The sequence below is a fragment of the Leptonotus elevatus genome, chromosome 9 (assembly GCF_054856555.1).
Source record: "Leptonotus elevatus isolate MCC_2025b chromosome 9, RoL_Lele_1.0, whole genome shotgun sequence".
In the NCBI taxonomy this organism is placed as follows: Eukaryota; Metazoa; Chordata; class Actinopteri; order Syngnathiformes; family Syngnathidae; genus Leptonotus; species Leptonotus elevatus.
Genome location: NC_141247.1, coordinates 2,411,402 through 2,432,944, shown reverse-complemented (window position 1 = coordinate 2,432,944; position 21,543 = coordinate 2,411,402). Strand labels below are relative to the sequence as shown.

The window sequence follows — 21,543 nt, the reverse complement described above, 5'->3', positions numbered from 1 at the left end:
ACACAGGAAAACAGAACACAACAGACCATGACAGAAACTAAGAAAAACTCAAACAAAACCCAAAACATCACACAAATATTATGAGGGGACTTCAATATTGATTCACTAAACCCAAATGGTCATCAAAAAACAACAGACTTTATCAATATAATGCATGGAAATGGTATATTTCCTTTAATAACAAAACCTAGTAGAATGACAATAGACAGCCACATTAATAGACAACATATTTACAAATAGAATTGATCTGAAAATCCAAAGTGGACTCATTATAAATGATAAGTGATCATCTGCCTGTCTTAACAGCCTTTCAAGATTATATTGATAAAAAAGTGAATAAGAATCGAAGAATAAATAAATATATAAGAATAAGAACCCAACATACTATTGCTGCCTTAAAGATGGATCTAGAAAAACAAAACTGGTCTGAGGTCTATTTAAATGAAGACCCAAATCTAGCATATGAAGCATTTTTTCCCCCAACTTTAATTTCAATATACAATAGGCACTGTCCATTAAAAACAGTAAGACAAACTAGTAAGAAACAATGTTTTAATAAGCCATGGATGACACAGGGGATAGAAAATGCATGCAAAAAAAAAACTTGTTATATAAACGTTTTTTTTAATACTAAGAAATAAGGATGCTGAACTCAATTATATGTAATCCACCTAAAAGGGGTTAACAAATCATCTTTATTTATTTCCAATCATTATTTGCGCATACAGTATTTTATAGAGGTGTTAGAAAAAATCCATTTGGCAATATATCGCGGTATTACAGCGCGCAATTCTTGAATCGATTCAATATGCGGCCGAATCGATTTTTAAACATTAATTTTTTGGGGGAATATTCTACAAAACGTCTTATTTAGGGTTAGGATTTACACATTAAGCATGGTAGAACGTTATATTAATGGAACATTAAGCCTTAATATTTTATTTCAGTGCTGTTCAAACATGAAACAGACAATTTTCTGGTAAATAAATACATTTTCATACAAATCTTACAGTGTACATGTACAAGTTGACTGATTAGTATTTTCTAAATTTGAGTTTAAAAAAATCCCAATAATCAATTTATACATTCGCATCGGGATTAATCGGTATCAAATCGAATCATGACCTATGAATCGCGAAACGAATCGAAAGGTACTAGGCAATTCACACCCCTAGTATTTTACTTTTGGGTTGTATCTATTTTTATTTTGAAAACCGGAAGTTTATTTTGTAAAGAAACCAGAAGTAGTGCTTTGAAATACTTACTCTAGCTTAACATCGCAAATACGAGCACTGGCTTCTGATTTCTTTCGTTTGAACTGTGAATGTAAACCAAGGGAAACGATATGGAAACTTGGTTAATTTCTTTGGCTCCTAACATTTATTTGTCCGTGATTGTAAAACCATGTAAATATCATTTCAGATGTTCGAGAACTCACAAGGAGGCCTTTTACTGCCCAGGCTTTTGGTAAGCTAGTTCTAGAAAGTTCTCTTGTGATTGTGTGTGGAGGACACCACAAAGTGAATGAGCTAGTGGCTTTCTAGATACATTTTTGCAGTTTTTATGTTGTTTCTGAAGAATGCATTTTATTTTGTGACCTCAAGGGGAAATGTATACTGATTGTTCACAAACAAAACAATTTACTTGTGAGATTTTGACAGTGAAGTACTCACACTTTATTTTTCTTCCTGATTGTGATTTGAGGTTAAAGCTACTCACGATAGAAGATAGTAATTTTATTTATAATTTTGCAACGTTAAACCTGTGTCACTCCGTTATTGCTTCAACTCTGAAGTGGGTTACATATAGTAAAAGCATAAAAATAAATGTGTAAATATTATAAAAGTAAGAGATAATATTACCATGCATTATTAGAACAGAACAGAATAGGAGTAACACACAAGAAACATTGAGAGTATTAAACAGCATAATAAATAATGGTTTTAAAATAATCAAAAAAATCACTTTGAACATTTTATAAATGATAAAAGTATTATTGATAATATTATAAATGAATTCAATGAATATTTTATTAATGTTGGTTGCAAATTATCAATAGATATCCCTGAGCCAAAAAATAGATATGAAATAAATACATGTATTAAGAACAATTCCTCCACCATATTTCTTAGTGTAGTAAATGATATAGAAATATTACCGGTAAATATTGCTAAATCATAAAAAGGATTTAGACTGCTTCAATATTGATATGTCATTAATAAAAAGTATTATACGATATGTAGTCCAACCGTTTACATACGTCTGTAACTTATCCTTCAAAACTGGTATTTTCCCAACAAAAATTAAAACTGCAAAAGTTTTTGATTTATAAAAGTGGAGATAAACATCTATTTACCAAGAATAGACCCATTTCATTACTTCCTTCTCAAAAATCCTAGAAAAACTATTTTCACATAGACTAGATACATTTATTGAGAAGCATAATTTGCTAACTGACAGTCAATATGGTTTTTGAGAAAAAAGATCCACTACTTATGGCAGTAATGGAGCTTGTGGAAAAAATTGCCACGAGTAGCCTATAGATAACAAATAATTTACATTTGGGATTTTTATATACTTTAAGCCTTTGATACGATAGCTCATAACATATTAATGGCAAAACTGAAAATATATGGCATAAGAGGTCTGTCATGAAAATGGATTAAGAGTTACCTAGAAGATAGATATCAATATGGGCAGCTTAACAATTTCAAATCAAATCAGTTTAAGATTAGTCATGGTGTCCCCCAAGGGTCTGGGCTTGGTCCCAAATTATTTATATTATATACTAATGATATTTGCTGTGTATGTAAAGCTTTAAAAAAAAATAATAAAAATAAAAAAAAGAGTAATATTTGCTGATGACACAACTCTATTGTTCTGGAGAAAATACCGAACAGCTTCTGAGTACTGTGGAAAAAGAGCTAAATATACTAAAAACTGGTTTGACACAAACAAATTATCTTTGAATCTCGACTAAACATCAAATTATTGTAAATTAAATACAATTTCTCGGCATTGTAATAGATGCAAAATTGTGCTGGAAATCTCATATAGAAAATGTTAAAAGAAAAATATCCCAAATCTTAGGTATTCTCTACAAAACCAAAGATAAAAAAAAAAAGAATTATATACATTATATTGTGCATTATTAATGCCATACCTGAGTTATTAATCACTCACATTACATTGAACCAACAAATCCGTTATTCATTCAATTAAATATTCTCAAATTTTATGACTTAGTCGAACTTAAAACAGCACAAATATTGTATAAAGTGTACACAAACCAACTTTGCCACAGTATTCAGAAGTTGTTTGAAATCAAAGTAGGTTGTTGCTATAGGTAAAGGGGCACAAGTGACTTTAAAAAAATAAATGATACAAACAAACATAAAGAAATGTGTGTTTCTGTTAAAGGGGTTAATCTGTGGAACAATTATGAAACTGAATTGAAAAACTATGAATCACTTGCTATGTTCAACACGAGGTTTAAAAATATAGTGCTCCAAAAATATATAAATCGGGAATAAATATAAAATGAATCTGAGTGTATACGCAGGAATATGCATATTATGTTAAATTCAGATTAATTGTATATGTAGGGCTTTATTTTTTTCTTTTACTTTTTTTGTGGAAGCAATGGATAATGGTTTATAACTAATATATAATATAATATAACACTAATATTTGTGCATTTTCTGTTTATTTTCCATTCTGTTTTTCCTCCATTTGCTTCTTCTTTTTCAATTTTAATGTTATATTAAATATAATAACTAGTACATTATCATGATATAAGCTAATGGGGGTAGGACGAGAAGTTCTTGTACCTCTTCCTACTCCCTTTGAACATGTGAATTCTGACTTTGCTCGTAATTCTTTTGGCTTTTATTTTCTTTCTTTCTTTCACTTTTATTATAAATAAACCAAACCAATACGATACAAATTGATTTATTTTAATCAAGTGCAACCAATTTACATGTCCAAATTAATTAAATCTAAATTATTACGTATCGTGTACTAATTGTGTAGATATTCTGTATGAAATTACGATCTGTTTTACTTTTCATTTTTTGGGTAATTCAAAACTTTACAAACAGCTTTGTAACACAAAATATGGTGCTTGTATTTCATAACAGGAAAGAGGAGGTTTAAACGCTGTGCTGGAGGGAAGGAAAGCCGGATAGAAGACCATCAGCTCCTTTTGTTGAGGCAGTGGGTCAATTCTCCTCCATCCCCAAGACACCCTTGTGAGGACGAGGACGAACTGTTTATGAGAAGCCTGATTCCTGCTCTGAAAATGTCATTTGGCCACAGTTAGAGGCACTGTTGTTGTAGGACCTCGTCACAATAAAAGTGTCTTGACAGCTGAAATGTAGAGTGCAGCAGGAAGCCTGTCACGACGTGACGGACCTTCTTCCTTTTGGACCTTAAGGCTTAGCATATTTTAGCATTTTAGCAAAGAGTCTACATCCTCACCTGGAACTGGTTTGACAACTTTGACAAGAGTGACATTAATCAAAATTGACAGTCGAGATTTGCCGAAAAACGGCCACCATGAGGAGCGATTTGTTTACAATCATGTTCCACCAAGAGCCATATTGCGACTCCACAAGCACCATAACAGCGATAAAGATACCGCTTAATCATAGTGACACGCTCGCCTAGTGTAATTAATAGTGCCAACAATTGTATTTGTCTTATTTCACGAGTGCTAAACATGTGAAAAGTGTTGAAAGAAATATGCTCACACTCATGGAGGCAATGGAATGACATTTGTATGTGAATGATGCATGTTAAGCCTAGAGTTGGACAGTTTTCTGATGTAAATCAATCATTAAACACATCTTTATATGTGTAGAATTATAAACTGAAGATATATCACCATACTGTCATATTTAAAAGTGTACAAAAGTATATGTTTTTCAGGGAGTTCAAGTGGAAGCTGATGATTCTGAGGAGTAAATATAGTAGTAGTTGTGGGCCTGCTGCGAAGCAGAAGGCACATATTACTATCCTAGAAAAAGGGAATTACTATCCTAGAAAAAGGGAAAAAGGGTTTATTATTTTCCGCAAAAATGCGGCCCGTACCGTAGATCGCACCGGCACAAATGAGGTATCAAACGATGCGGCTCGATCTGACTCGCTGCGGCATTATTTTTCTAAGAATTCCGAGTTACCATGGCGACGCTATTCCCAAAAAACTCCCCCAAAAAGTCCCATTGAAATGAATGGGAAAAGGAAAGACAAAATCACACATCAAGCACCTTTTTCCAAGACACGCTGCGCGCGCATACGTTAACCGGCCGATATGAATTTTAGCTTATTTTGTTGCAATTTTTCCCATCTTTAGCTCAGTGTCTAAATTTTTTTTAAGGAATGAAAGCTCTCCCCTCTGTGCGGGTTCAAAGACAGTGAGCGAAAGGGAAACAAATAGCCTTTTAACATTGGTGTGTATTGCGTGGGCTTGAGTGGAGCAATTAGGCTTTGAGTGGCGGGAACCAAAAAATCTATTTCCAAAAGTTTCACTTCAACTCGTCACCATGGCCACAATCTTTGCTCACTAGACATCAAATTCGCACATTTTGTAGGAACAAGGGTCTGCTTTCAGACAAACCCACTTTTATTTGGCTAAGGTGTCATTTAGTACCTTTATTTTCACTTTAAGCGAGGAGAAGTCGGACTATTTCGCCTCTCTTTTCCATGTTAATTTCGGCGCCTTTCTCTCATTTTTTATAAATCATAAGTTTTCAACCTACTCTCATTTGGTCATTTTTCATCCGATTAAAAAAATTAGAACATGCTCGCGTTCCCCAAACCCTTGCCGTTCTAACGAGCCATTTCTGGAATCTGCATCTTGAACCGTTAAGTCGTGAGAGGCTTTTGTTCGAGGTGTGCGTATCCTATACAATATCAATGGAATGTGTGTCAAATGTCTCCAACAAGTTAAAATCAAATGTGTGTGCGTAAATGTGCATGTTTCTTAAAGGGGCAGTAAGATAGTTTTTAGTTTATGTTGATTATGGTTAACTTCCACATTTCTTGACCGATTTCAATGGTTTAAATTTTAAACTGTTCAGCTCATTTAAATGTTTTTAAATACATAAAAAAAAAGCTTGGCCAATTGATTAGGTACACCCAGGATTCTGGTCAATTAATTAGGTACACCCAGGATTCTGGTCAATTAATTAGGTACACCCTGGATTCTCGCCACTCCGCTCGCCCAGGGCGGCGGCCATCTTGGCCAATTGATTAGGTACACCAAGGACTCTCTCCCCCTCGCCCACCCGGGTCGGCGGCCATCTTGGCCATTTGACTACTACTACAAGTACTACTAATACTACTACTACAAGTACTTGCTACTACTAAAAGTCCTACTACTATACTACTACTACTATTGCTACAAGTATTGCGTCTTTCCACCTTGCAAGAGTCAGCAGGCCCATTCAAAATTTTCGCGGAAATTTTTCTAGTTATTATTAAGTTTTACTTGTGTAGTTATGTAACTTAAATCTCTCATTATTGTTAAAACTGATATTAATATCCTAATACAAGAGAAACCTCGAGTTGCCCGCAACAATCATAAAAAATGATTGAAATCCTGGAGGGACTGGCTAGGACTGTCTACAAATTACCTCTATATGACATATGTGCCACAAATCACCATCTGTCCAGTATTTATTTTAATTGTATGATTATTCTGATTGCTGTAGTAACTGGCACTCCAAATTTAATGAATTATTATCATTTTAATTATTAGTGTATGATGTGTCATATTATGGAGTGAGGCATTTATGTGATATAAATACTCACAAAAATAAATGAAAACACCCCATATAACCTGGATGCAATTTGAATTACTTGTATAAAAATATAATAATGATAATAATAATAATATATTTAAAAAAATACAAATCTAAATTGTTTGATATAAAACTTGTTTTAAGTAGTAAGAATAGTTACTTTGCCTGGTAACGAGTTACTTTTATGAATTAATTCAATTACTAACTCAGTTACTTTTTCAAGCAAGTAATAAGTAACTATTACTAATTACTTTTTTAAAGTAACATTCCCAACACTGCACACAACACAAGAGGTATAGGGGCTGGCTACAAAACGAACTAATGAAGGTGGGAAACACACACAAACAGCCAGACCAACAATCATCCTGACCACCAGCATGATCACCAGCCTTTTACACTGTGGCCACTAATGACCACAGCTGGTCATGCACCTGAAACCAGTTCGGCAATCAGCGCTCCCTCCTTTGCCCTAATTGGTGGACCGAGTCGGGGAAAAGGTCCACCAATCAGGGAGGAACGTTCATACAGCCCGCATTCACCGCTCACAACCACAAAAAAACAACAACAGCCACGACACATCGTGGACCGTAACAATAGTATTCGGAACAAATGACGTCGCAGTTTCAACCAACAATTAAGTTTGCTAACCTGTGGACAGCCAGCTTGCCATTTATGTTGTCTTTGCTTGAAAGTAACGGACAAAATTCTTCCCCATTTTCGTGATGATTACTTCAGTAGGACGACCACTTGAAATTATATTCTTCTTTTCTTCAAAAGTTCTCCGGGAAAACGGCACTCATTGTGACTCTGCGATGAACGGAACCACTGACTGTTTTCCGCAGAACATTTCAAATAAGCAGATAAACTATGTCACTGAGAGCTTTTTTGCCATTCACAACGCGCACGTACAGTCAACAGCCTCTCGGAAACGGACACAACCAAATATCTCATTGCGCATGCGCGAAACAAGCTGTCGGCTTTTCAGCTTTCCGCGATGAAAACAGGACAAATTACACAGGAATTTAGGACCTAAGGTAATAGAGGACACTCACAGATAAATATTTTCAATTATTTTATTGAAGGGTTTGAGCATGCACTGCATTTATAGCTTATATTGACCTCTCACCACTGACATATATAATTATGTCTGGCTGGCAGTCTTTTCAAGGCAGGAATCAGGCTTGAATACTTTGTTTTATATATTCTTGTGTCCAGTGTTTGATAACCTACTATCTAATGAATCAACTTTTTTTTTGGTCTTTTACGTATAAAAAAATACAGTTAACACATACTTTATATAATTATGTGCCTTTCCTTATGTCTTGATTGATGTGAAGAGATCATCAAATGTTTGTTTACTGCGGATAAACGCTGAAATTAATCTGGTTAACCTGCTAAATTAATATTTTCCTCATAATGTAATACAATACAGAAGATACACACATAATTCACTGTATCGTGGAAAAAAATGTAAATGCAAATTTGGGTGCACAAACAGGTATACAATAGTTCTGGTGCCGATAAAGTAATGTTGCAGTAATTTTACTCCAAACAATGTTTGGATAGCTCTTAAAAGAGCCGATTTGGGTGTGTACTACACAGAATCTTGCCATGGCACCGTTCCCCCTGCTGAAAAGATACAGGTGAAAGCCTCCCTGACTTTCATTACCTCTATGGTTGAACTGTTGGCAGCTACTCTTCTCAGACCTGGCAGAGGTTCCGCCTCTTAAGGCTGGATGGTTCCTGCAGGTGCTTGGCAGTTTTCCACAGGATATTATGGAGAAGACATGTCGCCTTCACACACACTTCCACATGCACCTCCATGGCACGCCTGTACATCCTCCACTGGGAAGAAAGTATGCCAAAGGCATTCTCCACCAACAACCTAGCCCGGGAGAGACGGTAATTAAATACCCAGCTCTGACGGAAGGATGCGTCCTGGAAATGGCCTCATTAGATGACGCTGGAGTGGAAAGGCCTCATCAGCAACAAAGACATGGGGCTGGGCTTCAAGGTATTCAGCTAGTAGAAGTAGCCGGTCCTCAGGCAGCTACAGGAGGCAAGAGCTCAGTGCTTGACCAAAAACGGTGTCGGGGAAAAATCCCAGCATTTATCAGCATCAACAACTGCCAAGAGACCCAAAGAGAAGTTTTTCTTGTAGTTGAAGAACAGGGGGGTTGTGATGGCAGGGGCTTTGAGAATGTTTCCTATCCAGTCCTCCATAGCACAGAGGAAAATGCCACCGCTCCTCAAATCTCTGCAATAGAGTTGATCTCAAATGATGTCACATTTTCCTCATTAATATGCATGAGTCGAACAAAATAACAGAGTAGGACACACGTGTAAACAGCGTTTTGGAAGAAAACGACGTCCCAGGCGTGATATTTCAACATGGTTCAATCGACAAACACACTTTGGAACAGCTTAAACAGTGGTTGACATGCGGCCCGTACCGTAGATCGCACCGGGACAAATGAGGTATCAAACGATGCGGCTCGATCTGACTCGCTGCACTATTATTTTTCTCGGAATTCCCAGTTACCATGGCGACGCTATTCCCAAAAAAGTCCCCAAAAAAGTCCCATAGGAATGAATGGGAAACCAAAAATGATCACATCAAATCAAGCACCTTTTCCCAAGACACGCTGCGCGCGCGCATACGTTAACCGACCGATATGAATTTTAGCTCATTTTGTTGCAATATGAATTTTAGCTCATTTTGTTGCAATTTTTCTCATCTTTAGCTCAGTGTCAAAAAAATTTGGGCAGATTGAAAGCTCTCCCCCCTGTGCGGGTTCAAAGACAGTGAGCGAAAGGGAGACGAATAGCCTTTTAACATTGGTGTGTATTGCGTCGGCTTGAGTGGAGCAAGCCAAAAAATCTATTTCCAAAAGTTTCACTTCAACTCGTCACCATGGCCACAATCTTTGCTCACTAGACATCAAATTCACACATTTTGTAGTCACAAGGGTCTTCTTTCTGACAAACCCACTTTTATTTGGCTAAGGTGTCATTTAGTACCTTTATTTTCACTTTAAGCGAGGAGAAGTCTGACTTTTTCGGCTAACTTTTCTATGTTAATTTCGGCGACTTCTTCTCTTCATTTTTTATAAATGATAAGTTTTCAACCTGCTCTAATTTGGTCATTTTTCATCCGATTAAAAAAATGAGAACATGCTCACGTTCCCCGAACCCTTGTCGCTCTAACGAGCCATTTCTGGAATCTGCATCTTGAACCGTTAAAGTCGTGAGAGGCTTTTCTTCGAGGTGTGCGTATCCTATACAATATCAATGGAATGTGTGTGCGTGATGTCTCCAAGTCAAATGTGTCCAACAAGTTAAAATCAAATGTGTGTGCGTGAATGTGCATGTTTCTTAAAGGGACAGTAAGATACTTTTAGTTTATGTTGATTATGGTTAACTTCCACATTTCTTAACCAATTCCAATCGTTTAAATTTTAAACTGTTTAGCTCATTTAAATGTTTTTTTAAAAAATACATTAAAAAACACAAAAAAAAAACCACAACATTATTTTCATTTTTTTTAAAGGCAATGGAATGGACTGCTATTTAAATAGTGCTTTTTTAGCTATACTGCCTGGTCTCTCACTTTTGCATAGCAACTGCCTCAGCCAATCATCTCTCTGACTGTTGAGCTCAACTCACCCCCTTTTTTTCTTGGTGTACTCAAGGCTTGGCCTATGTACGGGCAGCCATCTTGGCCAATTGATTAGGTACGCCCAGGATTCTCGCCACTCCGCTCGCCCAGGGCGGCGGCCATCTTGGCCAATTGATTAGGTACGCCAAGGACTCTCTCCCCCTCGCCAACCTTGGTCGGTGGCCATCTTGGCCCTTTGACTACTACTAAAATTACTACAACTACAAGTACTACTAATACTAATACTACTACTACAAGTACAAGTACTACTACTACAAGTACTTGCTACGACTAAAAGTCCTACTACTACTACTATTGCTACAAGTACTACATGCGTCTTTCCACCTTGCAAGTCAGCAGTCCCATTCAAAATTTCCACGGAAATGTTTCTAGTTATTATTATTATTATTATTAAGTTTTACTTGTGTAGTTATGTAACTTAAATCTCTCATTATTGTTAAAACTGATGTTAATATTTTTCAAAAATAATTTCCAGTTTAATAAATTTTGCAAAAACTTTATTTACACGTACACCGTCATGTCTGTCTACAATGCAATGCATTCTGGGTGGTGACATAGAATGGCTATAGCCCCCTACCAACCATAGCAAAATATAGCGAACAGGTCAGAGAAAAGGAGTCAAAATGCCATTGTGCTCGGCTTTTGGATGACATTTTCAATCCAAGGGTTAAAAGGAAAGTGAGGTAAGCCTACATAGCTTTACTCGAGGAAAAAAAATTAAGAAAAATGTGGGAGAATGCTGTTGGGAGACTCAGCCTGCCGAAAGACCCACGGCTGTGCTCTCGCCATTTTACCCCCGACGCATTTGAGGCTCATGAGAGAGCTTGCCAGTGCGTCTGGCTACAAAAGACGATTAATACAAAATGCATTGCTACTATATTCCTCCATAAGGAGCCTAAACGGCCACGAGCAAGTGTAAACCGTGCAAAAAGATGCGAAAGACAGGAGATGTTGGACGCGTGCCTCCTGGACTATGTTTTTGCTTCGAACACCGAATTTTCATCGGACAAAATAATCACTAAACAATGCCAATCTGTAAGTGTGCAGTGTTCACCAATTACAAAAGAAGCTTCGAGTGAGACAGAGACGTGCATGTCCGATGTAGCTGTACAGTGGCAAGCTAATGTACACTCGCCAATCAGCTACATGAAAAAATATGACCGACTTGGATGGAGATAGTGACGGTAGAGGGTATGTTTACTTTACCCGATTACTCATTGCAAGTTCATCAGATTTTTCTCAGTTCACGGAATCTCAGACATCAATAAATACATCCACAAACAGAAGAGTTTTTCTTGTACGTTGTGTAAAGTGTGGCTCTCTCATTGCCCATGAAGTCATCATAGAAGTACACAATCAAGGATCCCAGCTGACACTTGAGCTCACCTGTGGAAACAGGTGCCGTTACCACTGGCAGCCAAATCTGAGTGGGATCAAAGGTGCTAGAAACCTGCTTCTAACAGCATCTGTGTTTTTCAGTGGCATCTATTTTGCCAAGTTTGAGAGGTTTTGCATTAATATGAACCTAAAAAAAAAAAGTGAAGACACAAACACAGACCTGAGAATTTTTTTTGTGTTTCCCACCATCAAGAGAACATGGATCAAAGAGCAGAATGCAGTGCTAACTGACATACTGTGTGGAGACGGCAGGTGTGATTCACCAGGACACTCAGCCAAATACTGCATTTACACATTTTTAGACACACGGAGCAGTAAGGTCGTGGACTTTAAAGTTGTGAGTGTCAGCCAAGTTTCAAACTCCAATGCCATGGAACTGCATGGATTTAAAGAAGCTCTCAACACTATTGAAGAAAACGGAGTGCAGATTTCTGTCATCTCCACTGACAGACATCCCCAAATTGTTAAAGAGATGAGGATGAATAATCCTAAAAAGGTCAATTAATTTGACCCATGGCATGTGGCCAAAGGTGTGTCCAAGAGACTGACAGCAGAGGCGAAGCAAAAGGGGTGTGAGGACCTTGGAGCCTGGATTTCATCCATCATTAATCACCTGTGGTGCAGTGCCCAGACCTGTGAGGTGGATGCTGTGCTGCTGAAAGAGAAGTGGGTGTCAGTGATACACCATGTCACCAACCGACATAACTGGCCAGAGAACAGACATTACCACTACTGTGCCTTTGAGCCCCTGAATGAGGAGAGCCAGGGACACAAACTGTGGTTGAAGCATGGGTCTGAAGCCCACAGCACACTAGTGAAGATTGTGATTTGAAGGACCCTGACCATCTCACTAAGTGTGTACACACAACTACATTTGAGGTATTTACACACTTTAAAATGTTTATATTGTAAAATTGTTCTAGTAGCACACATAACTTTTGTTCAGTTTCTATTTCAAATGCAGGTGTATCACTCCATGTACCTCAAGTACCTCCCACAGAGAACACGCTTTGGTTATGATGTGATTGTCCATGCCTCCATGTTGGCTGCTTTGGATCATAACAACCATGTGAACAGGGAGCATATAGGTTAACTGTAATCATTCCATTTTGTTGCAATTTGGGTAGATTTTAATGAAGACGATTGAAGTGATTTGTGACAAGTATAATAAAGTGAGAGAATTGATGATTTTCATTTTGCACATACACTATGATTCAAATTTCTCCTATTTTGAAGGGGAAGTCAACCCCCCAAATTGTTTTTGAGAATAATATGTTCTATGCAGTGCAGCTTCAAAAAACAGGTGAACTGTGATTGTTACCTGAGCCCTGAGCAACATTGATATCATCTTCAGTTGACAGCAAGTGGCAAAATGGCCGCCCTGAGATGGAGAAAAATTGCTTCACAACTCATATTCCACAAATTTAATATTAATCAGAATGTCATGTTTAGACTAGTGATGTCACATATAACATATTATGGGGTATATGCCACACAGAGGAGGCGGGACTTCCGACTTTCACACACTTGTGCTGTTTCCGGTTGCTGTTTGCAACGTGTGGGCCACGTCCAAGTGCTTGCGCTTCCGCCCTTGTGCCCCTCGGTTGTGCATTCCCATTGATGGTTGCGAGCGTGTAGTGTGTCTGTCTCAGTTCTCCGAAGCATTTCAGAGAGCTGGACGCCCTGCGCGCCCATCGGCGGGAGCCCGCGGTTGTGGGGCGCAGGGGTGGGGGTGCGAGTGCTGGGACACACGGCCTGTGTAAACGGCGTCGGTGTGTGACTTACGTTAGTCGGAAGTCAGGGGCATCTACCCCATTGTCAAGAAATGTTTATGGTTGACTTTCACTTAAAACTTTTCAGCCTGTGCAACTAATTAATCAAGATATACACTAGTTTACAATACACATTTTTATAACATGACAGTTGAGAAAAGATTAGTTGTAGTAGCTGTGAAACAAAGTAGGGTTGCACAATTAATCTCAATCAAATCAAAATTGCAATTATGATGATTTAAAAAAAAAAGTTAAATAAAATGTTTGTCTTGCATGACACACCCTTTTTACATATTCATGTCTAAATCATGTGTTGAATGTTATCTTTGTGTATATTTTTACTCACTGGAAATGAATTTCCCCACAAAGACTTTAAATTACCTAACTATATCTACCTGTCTTTATGTGCTTTAACAGGCTGTTTATCAGGTTGGCGAGAGTGTTGGAGAAACAAAATATAAAATTTTGTGGAGTAAAGTAGACAAGAAATTCCAGGCAAGACCAGCCCAGAAGGAAATTTTATTGCTCAAAGCTTGCTTGTCTATGTCTCGTGAGACAAATTTGAGAATCTCACCACAGTCTCATTTTACTCTCTCTTTTGTCTCAAACGTTTCTCATTTGTTTCTCCTAAAATTCACTAGGAGAAATAAGGGAGACATAGCAATTAAAGAGGGAGTCATATTTGAGACTTAATAGAGATAACTTTGGGATCTAACTTCAAGGAGAAAATTATTATAAGGAGAAATAAGTGAAAAAATAGCAATTAAAAAGAGAAGGCTGCTATCGCAAGATGCTGTGACTATCGCAAGACCTACAGCGAGACTGGGAATACCCAAAAATGGCAGCGCCCTGCTGCTAAAATAGAACTAGCTCTATTATGCTAAACCAAATCCGAATTTAACCACCATATAACTTGGCTTTTTTCTTCTCTCTTTCATCCGGCAGATTTGGAATACCACCCAGCGTAGAGGACCTTGAACGTTTCATCGATGGATATTTTTACAGCTGCGCGATGGAGGATCCTTCCTTCGAGAAACCTTCCAAGAAGAGAAAAAATGACTCAGCGACGGACACGGACGATCTAACCACTACGGACGTTTCGGTCAGTATGCTGGATCCATAAATAAAAAAACTAGATGTCCTCTGCCTCATCCGCGAGGACGTTAAAGAATAAAAGGTAAGTTTGGAATTCGTTGGCCAACAGGTAAGTGACCTCCAACGAGATAATGCCGAGTTACGCTCTTCACTCGCGGCTGTTTCAGCCGAGTTGAAAACGATTAAAAAGGAGAATAAAACGCTAAAAGAAACGGTTCTGGATGTCCAATCCCGTAGCATGCAGGATAATGTAATATTCTCAGGCATATCCGAGAATACCTCTGACAATCCAGAGGTCGGGATAAAAAAAATTATGACGACGTCGTTAAAAATTCCTCAGGAGACGAAAAATAATATCTCTTTTCACCGGGTACATCGGCTTGGAGCCCGTAGGGGCAACAAACCCCGTCCTATTATCGCTAAGTTCGAGCATTTTAAACAGAAATAATTTATTTCAAGTAAAGGACGGGAGCTTAAAGGGAGCTCTTTCGGAATGAATGACCAATTCCCGAGAGAGATTAATGAGCGGCAAAAGGTACTGTTTCCTATAATCAGACAAAATAGGCAGGAGGGTAAACGGACTACGATAGTCGTTGATAAGCTATACATCGATGGCCAACTATTCCGGAACCCCAACTCCACTCCCTGGCTGTTCTATTTGGCATTGGTGGAACTAAACTTTGTTTGATTATTAGATGTATACATATACTGTATATGTGGTTATAAAAACTAAAATATGAATACTCATTATGTTGAGGCTATATTACAACTATAATATTAATACATAACGATATCTAAAATATATTTAAACAAAAAATCTCGCTTAGGTTACCAGTTACTGGTGTATTGTTAGATGTTTAATCCCCCACTAATTTCCTTCACTTTCACCTTCCTCCCCATTTTTTCAATGTTATATTTACTTACACGTTACCTCATATTTTACACAAAACACATAAACCACCTAACCACTTTGATTATATCCTATAACATGCCAATATTAACAAATAGCCTATACAGATATATACACAGGACTGAGTTTATATTGTTTGGATGCATAAATTAGTTCTGGTTTCCTGGAATGTTTGTGGCGCTCGCTCACAGGCAAAAAGAATAAACATTTTAGACCATCTCTTAAAATTAAAAGCAGATATTTGTCTTCTTCAAGAAACCCACCTACAAAAATCTGAAGAAAAATTACTTATTGATAAGAATTTTAGTCAAGTGTACTCTGCTCCTTATAACAGTAGACAAAGATGAGTCTGTATACTCATGTATAAGAATTTATTCTTTACTATAAATAATACAGTAACAGACCCAGAGGGCCGATACATTATTATTCAGGTGACTATATTTAATAAAATATGTACATTTGGTAATTTATATGCCCCTAATAATGATGATCCGGCCTTTTTCCATGATTTTTTCTCTCAGCTGTTTGAGTTAGCGACAAACTCTACTCTTATTATTGGAGGAGACTTTAACACAGTCTTAAATCCATTAATAGATCGTTCTAATAATACAACATGTATAAGGCGATTACAATCTACTAAAGTAATAGGGGAATATATGGATGATTTTGGCCTCGTCGACAGCTGGAGACTTAAAAACCCAACTAAGAAGAAATGTACCTTCTTTTCCGCTGTGCACTGGTCTTTTTTAAGAATTTATTTTTTTCTTACAAATAACTATTGCTGATAAAACTGTTACAAAAATACATCCTATTATTATAAGCGACCATGCACGAGTCTCCCTTACCCTACAAGTTGATTATACCTTTAAACCACCCCCGACATGGCGTTTTAACATCTCACTGCTAAATGACGCAGAGTTTGACAAAATTATAAGAGGAGAGTGGGCAGACTTTTTGGAAATAAAGGACTCTCTTAATGCTTGCTCCACTATTCTTAAGAGTAGTAACAGAAATCAAAACTAATGGTTACATACGCCCACACATGAACACAGCAGCAATTCAACTTTTATTAAAGCCAGAAAAAGACCCCACCCTTCCATCAAGTTACCGTCCGATTTCACTAATTAACACTGATATTAAAATTATCACTAAGGCTTTCGCATCTAAACTAGAAACAGTACTCTAGTCGTCACTCTACTAATAATATTAGGGGGCTCTTTAACCTTATTAGCATGTCACAGCAGCATGATAAAAAGGCAGTTATATCATTGGATGCATAAAAAGCTTTCGACAAAGTTAACTGGTCCTTCTTCTTTGCTGTTTTAAATAAATTTGGCTTTGGGAAGTCATTTATTCACTGGGTGTCAGTAATATATGATTCTCCTAAAGCTACAGTTACTACTAATGGGTTTATATCTCAGAGTTTTACTCTACATAGAGGCACAAGACAGGGCATCACTGTCCCCTTTATTATTTGCAATGTTTATTGAGGCGCTTGCATTAGCTATACACCAGGAAAGAAGGATTCAAGGAATTAACTCTGGGGTAACAGAACACAAAATTAATCTATATGCCGATGATATTTTACTTTATTTAGAAAAGCCTGCTATTTCGTTAGGGGAAGTATTTAACTTAATAACTAAATTCTCACATTTATTAGATTATTCTATTAACTGGACAAAATCAACATTACTACCTATTACAGAAAATTCATGGAACCCTGCAAGCCAGGACCCACAGTACTCCTTTCCTATAGGTAATTTAAAATCTCACCTAAATTAACTGATTTAATTCATTTAAACTTTACTCCACTTCTGGATCGCATTTATAGTGACTTGGAGCGCTGGAATAATCGTCCTATTTCTCTAATAGGACATTCGAATAGCCACCATTAAAATGAAAGTTTTACCCAAAATAAATAATTTCTTCTCAATGATTCCATTTAAACCTACGTCTAACTGGTTCCAGTTGTTGGACTCTGCCTTTACAAAATTTTACTGGAATAAAAAAAAAGCAAAGATCTATCTACTCTTCAGAAAAGTAAATCCAAAGGAGGTCGAGAGGCACCACATTTTATGCACTACTATATAGCTAACCAGCTACAATATATCATTCTATGGGCACAACCCAACAGAGATACTAACTGTTGGCTGGAACTAGAACAGAAAGATTGTAATAACCTCAGACTTTTAGATTTACTCTTTATTACAACATCGATTAAGCGACACAATTGTTTTAAAAACCCAATGATTTCCGCCACCCTGACAGCCTGGTGGAAGGCACTAGAAATTACAAAAGCCCAAGTGGAGCCCTGCGGGCTTTCTCCCCTATGGCATAACCCCGACTTTCAATTTAACAACTTAACAACACTTATTTAGTGTGGGAGCAGAAAGGAATTACACATCTCCACCATCTTTTCTCAGATAATATGTTTATATCTTATACATCCTTGCTCCAAAAATACAAATTTGTTTTTTTTTTTTTTTACATTATCTGCAAGTTAAAAGTATGATAAAGAAACAAATTCCAACACTCCGGGGTACGCTCCAATCCAAAGATATTACCAAGCTTTCTCCGACAACAACAAAAAACCTCTCAAAAATATATAAGTTACTTTCGTATACTGATAAAATGTCTCTACCCATCTCCAAATGGGAGACAGACTTGTCTATAGCTCCGGAATCTGACTTTTGGATTCAAGTTTGTGAAAACGTATTCAAAATGACAAAACAAACAAATTTACAACTTATCCAATATAAAATTGTTCATAGAACATACATTAATCAATATATGATGAAGAAAACGGGACTCTCAGACTCTGACATTTGTCTCCAGTGTTTACAAAACACAACAGACACTTATTTTCATGCTTTGTGGTTATGACTCCGGTTATGTATTTCTGGACTAAAGTCTTGGAAAAACGTTCCACTATCTTGGACTGTAGGATACTTTTATCTTCAAACTTGTGTTTGCTAGGTGACCTAACAACAACTGACTTACCACGTAAACAATTTCAATCTACACTTGTAGCCCTTCCTGTCGCGAAAAAAACAATTCTTGTTAACTGGAAAAATAAACAAACTCTGAATATCGACCAATGGTTTAACCTCCTCATAAATCATATTTTAATGGAAAAAATATCTGCCTCAAATAAAAAACAAATATCAAAATTTATAGAAGCATGGTCTACGTATTAAGAATCTTTTAATCTAAATCCGGTTACTTAATTCTGCCTGTAAGCGAGAGCCACCACATCGCGATAACTTACATTGCTGTTTCTGTATTTGGCAATTTGTAACTAATGGTTGTGTTTTTATAGTCAGGAACACAGTTGCTGCCAGCATGATCGAGCAGACTACATCAAACGACACCTTCCAGTCACCAACTCTTCAAGATACACTTCCAATGGGCACTAAGGATTAATATTCGGAATCACTGCATGCCAGTGGGTTAACTTTATAGGTGCTGTCCCCCCTGGCTGAGCGTGGGCGGCTCTGCCCCTCTGTTGGCTGCTGGGTGGCGGCTGCGTCTTGGCCGTTCCCTGGGTCTCTTGGGGGGGGGGGGGGGGGGGTGCTGTGTTGCAGTTCTCTCCCTGACGCGGTCCGTTGCTCCCTGTGCCCGGCAACGCGGTTCGGGGTGGGTGGGCCTCCGGGGTGCCCTGTGGTTCCCCCTTGTCGCCTCTCCCTCCTCGCTTATCCCCGCCCATCCTCCGCCTCCCTTGTCCCTTCTCCCTTGTCACCCTTCCTCCTTCTCCCCCCTCTCATTGCTGCCCTGCCGCCGCCCCTTGCCCTTCTTGTCGTCTCCTCCCCCCGGGCGGGACGGTGGTGGTGTTGTGTCTGCGTTCCACATATTCCATATTTCACTGATAAGGGACAGTTTATTTTGGTGGTGACGTTGTGGCCTGAGGAGTCTGTCATCAAACCTAATTGTTCGGTTGATTTGGCAGAAGCGTCCATGGGCCATAGTTTTTGAAAATATGCGCCGTCCGCTATCTTTGTCCCATAAGCTGATCGTTGCCTCATGCTTTGATTTGTATAACCCTGCCAGAATCAGCAGCCCCAAGTAAGCACGCAGCTCGCTGACAGTCAGTGTGCTCCAAGAAGTGACTGACCTGAGCCCTTGGAGGTTTGTCATGTCCAAAATTCGCTGTATGATGCCCTCATTGAAAAATAAAGCAAACGTAGTTTCAGGGCTGCTGATTCTGGCTACTGCGTAGAGTGTTGGCCCGGGGTTAGGAATGGGAGGGGGGACATAATGTGTGGCCACTTCGTGGATAGGAGACCATAATATATATATATTTTTTGAGAGCCACTCACTATTTTCTTCACCCTGATCGTCGTAATTTTCATCATCCTCTGCCTCCCCATTGTGTTCATCTCCGCCCCCCTCCTCCTCGCTCTCACCTCCGCGATCATCTGCCTCCACTTTCCACTCCTCGTCATGCTCATCTTCGTAATCTTCGTCATCATCCTCTTCCTCCTCCGGCATCCAAAGTCCAAGAGTAGACTCTGTAACTTCTTCCGAGCTCTCCGAACTAACGTCCGAATAAAATTCTTCTTCGGAATCAGAACTTTCTAAAACGAGCTGAATCGCGTCCTTCAATGCCATTTTTCTAGCCATTGCTACCAGTTGTTTTGAAAGAAATGCGAAGTAGTGATTATCGAGAGAACAACGACTCCAAAAATGCCCAGAACCAATAAAAAATTCAAACACTCAACCAGTAAGAGTTGAAATTCAAACAATAACAATAAACAAGTGTATTTATTTTTTCTTGCATTTGTTGGCAGTACCTTTGTATTTTCTTGTGCACACCTGCAAATATGCATGCCCAAATAGACTGAAAGTGAGCTCAGACACATCAACACCAAACTTTTTTGTAATGCCAACCGTTTTTATCACATTCATTTTGACCAATCTGCAGCGGGCTTTGCACAAGCAAATTCATTTATTAGCCTATGGCGCCACCTAGTGGATTTTGGGTGTTAACACTCAGCACATAAATTCCTCTATGTTCTATGTAATTGCATCAGTAATCACGGAAAATGCATTATAACAATTCAGGTTTACAGCATATCAAAAACTGATTTATAATGGGAGTCAATGAGCCAAAATCGGGCATTCTTAAAAGAATTTCGAGTGAATCTCTCCCTCTTAGCTGTTTGCAATAATTATAAATTGCAGCATGGCGCCATTTAGAACTTCTACATTTTTTAACAATCCTGGTGAAATGTCAGGTCCCTAGTGTATTTTTTTCAAATGCTTTTTCTTTGATGAAACACAGAAAAACATAAAAAAGCCAGAAAATGGACAAATAACACCGACGGGTTTAAAAAGCATTTGTGCTGCAAAATGTTGTTTCAGCTAAAGACAGTTGGTGAAATGTATAAACTGTAAACATGGATAGGTAGCCCCTGGGTAAAAATGAAATTTAAAACAAAGTTTGTAATGAAATTTTGAATAGGTTAAATAGACTAATATGTTCATTGGACTTGAGCTCCTAAAGGAATGGAGCATTTAGAAAGAATGTAATTTAAAATGCTTAAAATTATATATATAAACACATATATATACATACACACACACATATATACATATACACATATATAAACATACACGTATATATATATATATATATATATATATATATGTATATGTATATATATATATATGTATATGTATATATATATATATATATATATACACACACACACACACACACATATGTATGTATATCTATCTATCCATGTGTGTGTGTGTATATATATATATATATATATATATATATATATATATATATATAAAAGGCAACGTGGGTCCCCCTTCCCATGGGCTCACCACCTGTGGGAGGAGCCAAAGGGGTCAGGTGTGCAGTGAGCTGGGTGGCAG

At 37.8% G+C, this 21,543-nt stretch overlaps 1 protein-coding gene and 1 pseudogene across 1 annotated transcript; one reads left to right on the top strand and one right to left on the bottom strand.

Moving 5' to 3' along the window:
• The first annotated feature begins 11,638 nt into the window (after window positions 1–11,638).
• On the top strand, window positions 11,639–14,313 carry LOC147167856 (uncharacterized; annotated as a pseudogene).
• A 5,079-nt stretch (window positions 14,314–19,392) lies between these two features.
• LOC147167855 (uncharacterized) lies at window positions 19,393–20,265 on the bottom strand. Its single transcript, XM_086085520.1, has one exon. It carries the CDS (start codon window positions 20,263–20,265, stop codon window positions 19,393–19,395), a length of 873 nt encoding a protein of 290 aa, XP_085941646.1.
• Window positions 20,266–21,543: the final 1,278 nt, after the last annotated feature.